At 42.3% G+C, this 12,141-nt stretch overlaps 1 protein-coding gene across 1 annotated transcript in view; it reads right to left on the bottom strand.

Annotated features, from left to right (window-relative positions):
• Nucleotides 1-12,141, bottom strand: part of LOC147030578 (uncharacterized) — a 263,534-nt gene that overhangs the window by 169,553 nt on the left and 81,840 nt on the right. Inside the window, 6 exon segments of the mRNA XM_085872191.1 lie at nt 1,673-1,745; nt 8,181-8,346; nt 8,929-9,036; nt 9,119-9,203; nt 9,744-9,869; nt 11,857-11,999. Coding sequence (XP_085728317.1) covers nt 1,673-1,745; nt 8,181-8,346; nt 8,929-9,036; nt 9,119-9,203; nt 9,744-9,869; nt 11,857-11,999 — 701 coding nt within the window.

Raw genomic sequence — 12,141 nt, 5'->3', positions numbered from 1 at the left:
CTTTCCAGAGTTCCTCCACAGCTATAAAGACGTTCACACATCGTACACATACGAGAATCCCAATGCTACACACCCCTCAGCTGCCAGACTGGTTTCATTGCTTATTGGCAGATCTGCAGCGACAGTGTAGACAGCACTGCATACCAATGAGGCTCCCAACGTGTACCACGTGCAAACATCAAAAGCAGTCAATATTGAAACAAGCAGTCATACACTGGTACTTACGAAATCGTCAACTTGACCTCTGACCTTGTCTAATAAAAGCTGTCTCGAGAGAAGGTAGCGACGCAAACCAGAAGTTTCTACGATGATTCTGTACCAAACCATCAAAAATCGAATGTTTGACCTCACTGTGACCTTGACCTTTGACCGATTTTTACGAAAATCTAATCAGCACGAGCCATTACCCTCCTGAATCACGTGGTGTAATTTGACATTGGTAGCTTCTTCCGTTCTCGAGTTATCGTGCCTACAAACAAACACACAAACACACATACACAAACAAACACACAAACAGATGATGGAAGTCATCAATATACTTACGAAATCTTTCGATTTCGTAAGTAATAAAGACCCATGCACATATCTCACCTGTGAATGGAGGGATTAGCCAATCAGTTCTCATCTAATCAACTAAACCCTGGTGGCCAGAGTTTTATAAATAATTTACACCTCCCACACTCCTCTCGCCGAAGCAGCAGCATTAAGCAACCCATGAAGGCCTACACAAGGTAAGCGCTCTGCTGTTTCAAACGCTTCCAAGAGTTCTCTCCACAGCTATAAAGATGTTCTCACATCCCACATGAGAATCCCAATACAACACACCCCTCAGTTGCCGGACCGGTTTTGTTGCTGAATAAAAAATGAGACAGAGACAAGGAGATCACCAAATAGGTCAATGTGATATGTTATCATATGCCTCCACCCGCGTTAGATGAAAACCCAATGTTACATTTGATCAGAGAGAGACAGAGGCAGACACAGATAAGTTGAGAAAATGATGCTTCCAACTCGTGATAATCTGCCAAATCATTTTCAAAGGAGATATGACCTTTGATCTGTTGAACCCAAAATTGAATCGGTTCTTTTTTGCATCACAATCCACACTAATTCTCATGATTTCTTTACTTTTTTAATGAGAGAGAGAAGAGAGGAGAAGAGAGGAGAGATATGTGGTGGAGAGCGGCAGGGAAACACCAACAGCAGAAGTGAAGGACAAAATAGAGGGAGATTTGAACAAATAATGGGTGTGGGGAGGAATGAAGTTTATGGGAGGATGAATGGGGTGGACAGGATGAAAATAGAAGCAAATTCTCAGGAATGAGAACTGGAAAAAAAAAATGGAAATTTCGAAGGAGGTGGGCTTGCGAATTGAGGGAGATTTTAACCGGGGTATAAAAGATCATGGTTTTAGATGGGGGATGATCTGAGATAGTGGCAAACAGCTGTCTTGAAGACTGGGGGTGGGGGAAAGAATGCAATTGAAGAGAATGTGCAAGTTTGTTCCACAGGTGGGAAAAAGAGGAACAAATGAGTGAAAAAAGGTCAAAATCCCTTCTGTGGTTCACAATTTATTGTGGTAACAAAGATTTTCAATGAAAGGTCATCACAACTGAGAGAATAAGTCGGGTTCAGATAATAAGCACTTCCCATAAGTTAGAAATATTCTCACATAATTATTTCTCTTGTCCCCCATTCTGCTTTCGAAGCGGTGTTGGTCCTGATATCCAAGCTCTCGGTCCTTTCTAAAAAATTAAATAGAAGGGTGAAGAGTATTAATTTTTAAATATGAAAAAAAAATACTTTCTTCAGGAAAAACAATCAAATGTTTATACAAAATAATTTTATGGTTCTATAAAATGATTCAAAGTGCATTCTGGCAGTGAAAAAGCAATAAACCCGAGCAAGCACGAAAAAGCAGAAAAAGATACACCACATGGCCAAAAGTATGTGGACACCTGCTCGTCCAACATCTCATTCCAAAATCATGGGGATTAGTATGGAGTTGGTCCCCCCCCCCCCCGCTGTGATGCTATAACAGCCTCCACTATTCTGGGAAGGCTTTCAATTCGATGTTGGAAAATTGCTGCGGGGATTGGCTTCCGTTCAGCCACATGAACATTAGTGAGGTCGGGCACTGATGTTGGATGATTATGTGTGGCTCGCAGTCAGCGTTCCAATTCATCCCAAAGTTGTTTGATGTGGTTGAGGTCAGGGCTCTGTGCAGTCCATTGAAGCTCTTCCACACTGATCTCGCCAAACCATTTCTGCATAGACCTCGCTTTGTGCATGGGGGCGTTGTCATGAGGAAACAGAAAAGGGCCTTCCCCAAACTGTTGCCACAAAGTTGGAAGTGCAGAATCGTCTAGAAAGTCATTGTATGCTGTCGTGTTAAGATTTCCCTTCACTGGAACTAAGATTTCCTCATACCCAAACCATGAAAAACAGCCCCAGACCATTATTCCTCCTCCACCAAACTTTACAGTTGGCACAATGTGTAATGATCATTACAATGATTTTACTGACATGTATCTAAACCTGACTTTGTGAGTCACGTTGTTTCGTGCATATTGCTTTCGTGGTTTGAAGTGTACGAATGGACAGAGCTGTGACGATGGAACAACTACACAAGATGTACAAATCACCGAAGGGGGCGGAGTTTAATCGGAACAGACCGAGGGCATGGAAAATTATCAGGAGGAGAAGGAGGTTGAGGCGGAAATTGTTTGACTCAGGCGAGCAAGAAGGGAGACATTTTGAAGAAGCTACTGAGACAGCCAAACCTTGATGCTCTTTCGATCTTTTCTGAGTTACACTAATACAAAAAACAACTATTTATTGTTTTCACCCACCACGGAATCATTGTAAAATGAGTAATTATTGTCTCTCAGTTGATTATGTTCTCACGGCAGATTGTCTTATTATGACGACAGTTATAAAACACATGATTTAACCATTTCATTCCATTACGATTTGAACTGTTCAACCTTAGATCTGTTTGTTTGATTACATTCGTGACTTTGCAAGCAGATAATGAGTTACTCGTTTATTTGCGCCTGCAATTACCATTGTATTAAAGAGGGGAGTCAAGAAACTCCTGTGCCTTTGCCTGTTTGTGACTCTTTGGACGAAGCGTTGAAACTTGCTGGTGGAATCAACGCGACGTGTCAAGTGAACGCTACGTGTTAACTGATGCCAGTACACTATGCATTTGGGCAGGTAGCATTCTCCTGGCATCCGCCAACCCCAGATTTGTCTGTCGGACTGCCAGATGGTGAAAAGCATGATTCATCACGAGAGAGAATGTGTTTCCACTGCTCCAGAGTTCAATGGCGGTGAGCTTTACACCACTCCAGCCGACGCTTGGCGTTGCGCATGGTGATCTTCGGCTTGTGGACAGCTGCTCGGCCATGGAAACTCATTTCATGAAGCTCTCAATGAACAGTGCTTGTGCTGACGTTGATTCCAGTCAGTTTGGAACTTGGTAGTGAGTGTTGCAACCGACAGACAATTTTTCCATGCTCGGTGCTTCAGCACTCGGCGGTCTCATTCTGTGAGCTTCACTGGCCTACCACTTCGTGGCTGAGCTGTTGTTACTCCTTGACATTTCCACTTCACAATAACAGCACTTACAGTTGACTGGGGCAGCTCCAGCAGGGCAGAAATTTGACTAACGGATTTGTTGGAAAGGTGGCATCCTATGACGGTGCCACGTTTAAAGTCACTGACCTCTTCAGTATGGCCCATTGTACTACCAATGTTTGTCGATGGAGCTTGCATTGCTGTATGTTGATTTTATATACCTGTCGGCAATGGGTGTGGCTGAAATAGCAGAATCAACAAAATTAGAAGAGGTGTCTGCATACTTTTGGCCATGTAGTGTATGAGCTAAGGAAGGGCAAGGCACAATATAATGAAAGGAAAAAGTTTTCACCAATGATTTAAAACATCAATAAAGTGAAGCTGCAAGTTGCGGGGGGGGGGGGGGAATAGCAGAAAAATGAGCTTGTGGTCGTTGATGGCTAATCAGTGGCCTGCAAGGCATCCACCTGCGGTCCTGCTGGCTGAACACTGCATTTTACAAGTACTGTACCAGATTCTGTGAACCAATCTCTGCAAAGTCGTGAATCACCAGCTCGTGATGTGATTTGCACGGGTTAACGTGTTAAATCCTTTCTTACATTCCTAATGTTGATGTAATGTATTATATAGCTCATTATAAATTACAATGCACCATTTTGGCTTGTAATTGCCATATAGAAGGGGGTCTTGTGGCCCCTGGAGGTTCAGCCCTCTGATTATCTGAGGTTTCCCACTAATGGATTACACTTAGTGTAATCTTAAAGAACGTAGGAGACTGCTGAGGCAGCACCAATGCTCTGCACAGAGTATGGTCCCAATGGATGGATGGATGGATTACAGTATTCATACTTCTGCAAATTAAATAAAAATTCCAAAACAAAATGAAAGTCAATCATGAAAATAAATGATGAATCAATAAAACAACAGAGATGTTAAAGTGAAGAAGAAGCTTGAGCAATGCCACTTTACCTCAGCTGTTGGTAAGGTGTGATGGTCTGTAGACCAATCCAGGCATCACGTGATGGTTGCAGACAGCGTGAAAGAGATGTTATAGCTTTATCCCACATACATGACAGATTAAATCGCAAACTGTGTGACCACATCAAAGCTGTGACCATGCAAGTTCAAGTGCGTATACACAGAATAGTTCAAAGCCTCGTCAAAAGCTGGTCGATGATATTAATTAATACGGGAAAGGTCCTTAAGGGTTTGCCGAGTTTCTCCTATGTAAGTCTCAGTGTATGATGAGTCTCCACATCTGATGCCACACACCAAGTCACATTTCCTATCCTTCTCGATCTTGTCCTGACCATGAACTAACTGGCTGAGCATAATTCTGTAAGGTTTCTGATGTAATAATGCCAAACTTGGAGAAGGATGCCACGTGATGCCCGGATTGGTCTTCATACCAACACACCTTACCAACAGCTGAGGTCACGTGGCAGTACTCAAGCTTCTTCTTCACTTTAATGTCTGCCGTGACCAAGACAAGTGGATTGTCTCAACAATGTCGGCTTTCGCGACTTTCAAGTCCAGCTTCTTTCAATTATAAATTTTTAATGCTTTAATTTGACTGGATGAATCATAACAACCTGCATCGATATATTCGATTGATAAGTTCTCGGATGGTGCAGAGAGCTTGAAAACATAGCACGGAAGATCGCTAATTACTGCAACCATCTTCGTTTCAATGTCTGATGTAGCCATGACTACATCGTCCCGAAAAGCCTCGGGATTTCAAGCAACTTCAAAGGACACAGAGCGAGTATGATTGTGCGTGAGGCCCAAAGGAAATTACTTGGTGAAAGAATTCGACGAACCAATTTTCAGCTGGAGGTTTACTGTGATAAATTTGAACATCCATCACAAGATGGTTCCCCACGATACTTTTGAAAGATTGAAGGAGTTCACTGTGCATGCACAGCTAATCCAGTATGAACGTGTAAAAATTTGCTTTGTTGAGAAGTTCGCCAGATTGCGTGATGAATCCAGGGCTTTTTTTGGATTCGAACCTGGGTGCCAAAAGTGGGTCGAATCAAAAGGGTTTTGATTTGTGGGTGAAAAATGTTTTGAAAAGAGTGTTGGCTGAGGATGACGTTTAAGTGCTTTCTAAGGGTCTTAACCCTCTAGAGCCCCAGGGGTTATTTTTTTTGTTCACCCAGAACATTTCGTGGGCTCGAGAGCAGTGGTCCCAAACCTTTTGATCCCACGGGCCGCATTCACTACTCCCAAGGATGTTGGGAGCAAGAAAAAAAAATAGAAGAAAAAATTTAGAAATCGATACAACGTTTGGGGTTTATTGGAGTATTGTTTTTTTAATCAATAAATTTTATATGTATTCGATCGATCGATTGTTCACACACTGTAATTCTGAACAAATATCCGTTCGGGGTGCAATTAATTTTAAATACTGCCGCAAGATGCCAGAAGGTAAAATCAAATTGATTCGATTCTTCCCGGCGGTAAGCGGCAGTGGCCGGCAGCAGTATCGTGTAAGGCTTTTCAGGCCACGGCGCCGGCCGGCAGTGGCATTGTGTAAACTCCTTTAAAATTGCTACATGGAAATGTGTTTTGATTGGAAAGTCCTCGCGGGCCGCAGTATAGGGATCCGCGGGTCGCAGGTTGGGGACCAATGCTCTCGAGGGTTAACTACACCATTACTCCTGACAAGATTCTTTTTTCAGAATACTTTGGTGTGACTGAGTCGGCCATTCACTCGGCGGAACTTGATGACGTACAAGTGGAGGAGCTTCTCTACAATGTCAACACTTCACTTCATTACGCGAAGACACCGATGCTGAATATCTCATAGGCAGAACACTTGGGTTTTTGCAGCCTTGCCAGTGATAAGAACATTGTGATTGTACCAGCGGACAAATGTAGATGTGTAGTCGTTTTGAATGAGGACTATCATGATAAGTGTGTGAGCCCTTTGGAGGCCAAAGAAAAAAAAAAAAAATACACAAGAAGCTTGGTCACAATCCTACTTGTGGTATTACGAAGAAATTATACTCCATGGTGAATAATCTACACTCTTTGGGTACGGTCAGCGATAACATGAAACGATTCCTCACCCCACCAACAGAACCTCGTGTCCCTGCCTTCTTTGGTATTCCCAAGAAACACAAGCCAGATGCAATTCTTCTCAGACCTATTGTCAGCAGTGTGGACTCTTGCACGTGTATTATTGCTATATTTGGAGGAAGGATTATTGGCCCCACTGGTTGGTTTGTCTGATCACCATGTGTGTAATACAGAAGACTTTGCTTTGAAGACCAAGGACTTAATTGGTGATGAAGATGAGTCCATCATTTCTTATGATGTCAGTGCTCTGTTTATCTCCATCCAGACAATGGGTGCTATGTCTGGAATTCGTGAATGCCTTGAAATGAACAGCACTCTTAAGGAACGTCCCTGTGGATCTGATGTCCTTCTGCTTGAACTCAACCTTCTTCACATGCATAGACCAGTTTTTCAAACAACATGATTGTCCTATGGGCTCTCCCCCATCACACATGAATGGTGACGGCTGCTTGGAGTGTGAGGCATACAGGAAACCCATACATATCAACCACTATTTGCAGTTTGAGTCACACCGCCCACTGATCCAAAAATTATCTGCCATTCGCACTCTTTTCCTTCATGCAGATACTATTCCAACGACACAGAAGGGGAAAACATGTGAGGAGAATATCAGGAGTGCTCTTCGTAAGTGTGCTTACTCTGTATGGTCTTTTCTAAAATCAGGAATTAGCAAAAGCAACATCACGTCTGGTAAACACCAGGACACAGCTCAAGAAAATATGACACGAGTGACCATTCCGTTTGTGGCAGGTCTGAGAAAGTGAGAGGATCCTTCTCCAAGTTTGGCATTGTTACATCACATACACCATGCAGAATTCTGCGTAGCCAGCTAGGTTCATGGTAAGGACAAGAACCACAAGGATAGGAAACGCGACTTTGTGTATGGCATCAGATGTTGAGACCCATCAAGCACTGAAACCTACATAGGAGAAACTCGGCAAACCCTTGAGGCACGTCCGTACGAACCAACAGAGTCGTCCAGTTCATGAAGAGGTCACAGCTTTGATAATTGTCAAGTGGTCATCTTAGACAGATAAAAAGTAGTTTGCTTGAAGTGTAAAGGACTCCATTTGGGAAAGAGCTGAATCACCATCGCTCAAAAAAAAAAAAAAAATGGTGGCTTGCGATTTAATCAGTCACGTACGTGGGACAAAGCAATAACATCTCTTCCATGCCATCTGCAACCATCACGTAATGGCCGGATTGGTCTACAGACCAACTCACCTTACGAACAGCCGAGGTCATGTGGCGATGCTCAAGCTTCTTCTTCACTTTTACATCTGCCATGACCAAGAAGAGTGCATTCTCGTCGAAAAGTCGGCTTTCCCGACCAGCAAGTTCAGCACTTTGCAATTATATACTTTTACTCTATTAATTTGACTGGATGAATAACAGCAACCTGCATCGATTTACGAGAGAAAGAGGTCAACAAGGACTTTAATGCAGTCAAGTCCCAAAGCCCTGCAATTACCTCCACGTGAACGAATGCAAGTATATCATCCATGACACTATACCTGCTGTCTTGCTGAAAATCATTGAAGGACAACTGAAGTCGGGGAGGAAGTAGAGGGAGGTCAGAGGGATGTGGCAAACCTTGACGGAAATCAGGAAGATGCGGCAAAAGTTGAGGGAGACATGGTCCTCTACCCAACCCCCGACCAAATGCACCCTGAATTTGTGCTGCAAGAGAAAGGATGGGGAAAGTGGTTCTTGAAAAATAAATCGCAGTCAATTGCAAATGGTTTTGAAATGTTTGAGCAACAACAAATTTCATAATTGGTGAAAAAAAACATTGGAAAAAAAAATAAATTGAAAAACAAAAAACAAAACCAAAAACAAACAAACCAAAAAAAGCAACCCTCCCTCACTCCCATGATGATGCAAAGCAGCATTGGCCTGCTTGTGGTGCAGCATGAAGCCATTCATGCATCAGCAAGTCAATTCATACCATATGCCTGTGCGTATGTGCACCACAATTTGTCTTCATGTGTGCCTTCGTATTAACCCCGTGGGGTAGCTGAATGAATTGGAAAACCCGATGGGGAGTGGGAGCAGGTTAGATTTCCCAACTCATTCACCCCACCATATCTGATCACATACTCGTCTCCTCTCTTTTTTGAGCTCTACTCCATTTAGTAAAGCACCCCTCATCCTCTGACACAAGCATGCACAACTCTCCCCCTCTGACGCAAAACCCCCACACCCCTACCCCCCCACCATATTTCCCCACCCAGCCCAAACCTTGCATTCCATTCTCCAAACCTTGTATTCGCATTCCAATATTCTTCTGTCCCATTGGCATTCGCATGTCTCCAAGGAAACTCGAATCCATTCTTGGCTGCTTCCAAGGTGGACCAAACACTGCTTTCCCTGCAAAATTGTGCCAGGATTGATTTCACTATACCTTATCAACAAAGACAAAATTATACACCACATTGGTCCATTTCGTTACCATGTGGCAAAGGATGTTTCATCGCTTCTTTGGTCTTTGGTTGTGGTACCGGTGGAGCAAACTTTTCCTGAGCTTCATGCACAATCTGCAATAAAATTATAAATCAAACTTCTTCAACATCCTTTGCCAGGAAAAAAAAAAAAAACATTGTATATCGAGGGTTCGCCATACTTTGAAAATTATCTGTCCATTGGTTAAAAAAAAAAAGTAGGTCTACATTTTGATTATTGAACAGAGGGAGAAGCAATCAAATGAAGGAGAATAGCAAGTTTTGTTTCGTTTTTTTTTGGGGGGGGGGGAATGTGGAGGAGAGCAGCAAGTATGTAAGGGGTGTCCCCCAAAAGTAAACTGTCGGAGGATGATAAATACAAAAACACAACAGCCGAATTAAATCTATTATGAAGAACAAGGATTTACAAAAGATAAAATTGAACTTAGACACACCAGACAACACAGTTGCATGAAACAAACACAACCTTCCACATTTTTTTTTTTTTTACTGAATTAGCAATGCTGGGTTCCAGAGATTTTATTCACTTTTTCATAATTTCACTGATATATTAAGGCAGCAGTAAATGTCTTGCAAAACATTTACATGATGGACAATGTCTGCAGTGTAGCTTACTTTGAAGGAAAATGGATTTTGGTCCTTCTTTGAAATTTCTAAACAAAGCTTCTTCAGCATCTCATTTTTTTCTGACCTTTTCATCAACCCATCACTTTTCAGAATGCTGTCACCATGAGTTTGCTTCTGCAAGACACAAAAGCATGTTATTTTGTGCAATCCTTTACTTACTTATGAGCATCATGTGTTCGTATAATTAAACCAATTCTTAACAAAAATATGGGGGGGGGATAGGGGGCACAGGAGCTTACGCGCATAAGATCTCAACATTTCATGTCTCAGTTTTGGGTGGAACATTCAACATTACACAAATAAAATAGCTTTTAATCTCATTTCTATTTATTCATTCATAGAAGATCCAGACCAATGGATGGATGAGCAAGGTGACAAAAGGTAAAAAGGCAAAATAGTGAAAGTGGGACCAAAGTTAGACAATATTTGCAAGGGAATGAACAAACAGGAAGCGAGTTGAGAAAGGATTGGATGAAACAGTAATCTGTAAGTAAGAGGGTTAGGTTCAGTCACGTTCATTGGGTTTAGAAAAGATTGCAATTAGCGATGGAGAATGACGTGAGATATTGGTGCACCGCTTCCTTAACGCCATGAATAGTGCAAATGAATAGTTCAATGGAAGACAATTCCACAAACAGAATGGAAGAACAAAGGAGTGTAGATGTGTTGAAAGCTTTGATTTCTCAGCTATCCAACCCTTCCCAGCTCCTTCAGGACACAGGCATTCTTCCACTAATCCCTCCAAGTGAAACTCCCAAAATGCAAGCTATACTTGAAGAAAGGTGGTGAAAATAAAATAAATACGCAAATAAATTATTTTAAAAATGAAAACAGGCCACAAACCTGTCCACAGTTACATTATAATCATATTGTTATGGTTGCGGGGGTAGATGGAGGAATTTAATAAGAAAGTTAGCATTGAATAGAGTTGCTTGGCCCGTGGATGTGAAGGAGACTCAATGTAAATTAGGTAGTGAAACTGTGAGCTTAAGTGTTACTTGTCATAACATGGTGGTGGAGCGGTGCTCTGAGACAGGAATTAAGGATAATTCCCCCAGTATGTAATCACCCCCCTGTGACTTTTCCCGATGTTTTGGTATTTCAAACCATGGAAGAATTGCGTTTTTATAACATGACCAAGTCGGCAAGAAGCCCAGCCTCCAAGGGTGACGGCGGGCGAAGTCACGCCCCCGGGTCTGATGATTGATGGGCGTGACATGAGTGGTAGGAAGAAGAGGAAGGTGTAGGAGGCAGGTGATCAGAAAGGATGGAGGAAGTAGCTCGTGGCAAGGAGGAACGAACGAGTGCAGAGTGAGGGATGCATGCGGTCGAGAAATAATGTAGTTAAGAGATGGCCGCCTGTAAGAATGGAACCATTCTGCAAAGAGCGTATTGGCAGGCGCGATAGACGAAGAAGCTGCATGACGGTTGGTGAGCCTTGGTGCTCACAAATTGCCTGACGAACGTTTCCGCTGCAAGAGAGCGGATTTGTGCCACTTTGCACGTGTCTACATGTGCAAATCGAAGCGCCTCGATTCCACATTCCATGAAGACCATCTCTGGACCAAGCTCAGTGCCAGAATAAAGGAATGATTTTCTTTGATTTTGTTTCCTCTTGTCTGTATTTAATTCTGTGTGTAGAGGTGCCTCAATTTAGACTTTAGGATTAATTTACCTCACGTATTATTACATTCTGATTATTGTTCCTTGTAAATATTTACATTGTCATTAAATTCCCATGTATATTTTAAGTTGCTGTGTCCATGTATTTCTTGTGGGATTAGAGTAAAACCCCTGTGCTGTGTCTCTGTCGCTTCACCATTGTGCCCCACCCCACCCATGTGCGTTATAATCTCTGAGGATCAACGTGTTCACCTCCTAAGAAGAACTGCTCAGATATCCGGGCTGGCAGTGTTGACCACCCGTCACCACAGCTAGGGTCGGGGGGATTAACCTGGACCACCAGCTCCGTGACAATATTTTGTCGTCTTTTCATGCTCGGCACACAAAGAAATGTCTTTTCATCACAGTAATGTTATGTAATAGGTCAATACAAGGATGTAATGAATAAATAGAAAATAAATAAGAAACAAACACTTACCACAACATTCTCCCTGTGCTTGATTCCTATAATGTGGCTGAGGATTGTCATCCGTGTAGCCCGAACATCACAGAGGTCACAGGTGTAGTACGGCAATGCACTTGGATTCTTCTTGCACAAGTGCTCAGTGATATGATTTATACCTAAACCAGAATCAGACAAATGTGGAGAGCAACCTTTTAATTTTTTTCAAATGCTGAAGAATAATTTGGTCTTTTATTAGTTTATCATCATTTTGTTTCAAACTTTTAAAACACGTCAAAACAAAAAAAAATGAAATCGAAA

The sequence above is a fragment of the Eptatretus burgeri genome, chromosome 3, assembly GCF_056783735.1.
Source record: "Eptatretus burgeri isolate ZD-2024b chromosome 3, Ebu_testis_v1, whole genome shotgun sequence".
In the NCBI taxonomy this organism is placed as follows: domain Eukaryota; kingdom Metazoa; phylum Chordata; class Myxini; order Myxiniformes; family Myxinidae; genus Eptatretus; species Eptatretus burgeri.
The sequence above is the reverse complement of the archived record's forward strand: the minus strand, read 5'-3'. Positions and strand labels throughout refer to the sequence as shown.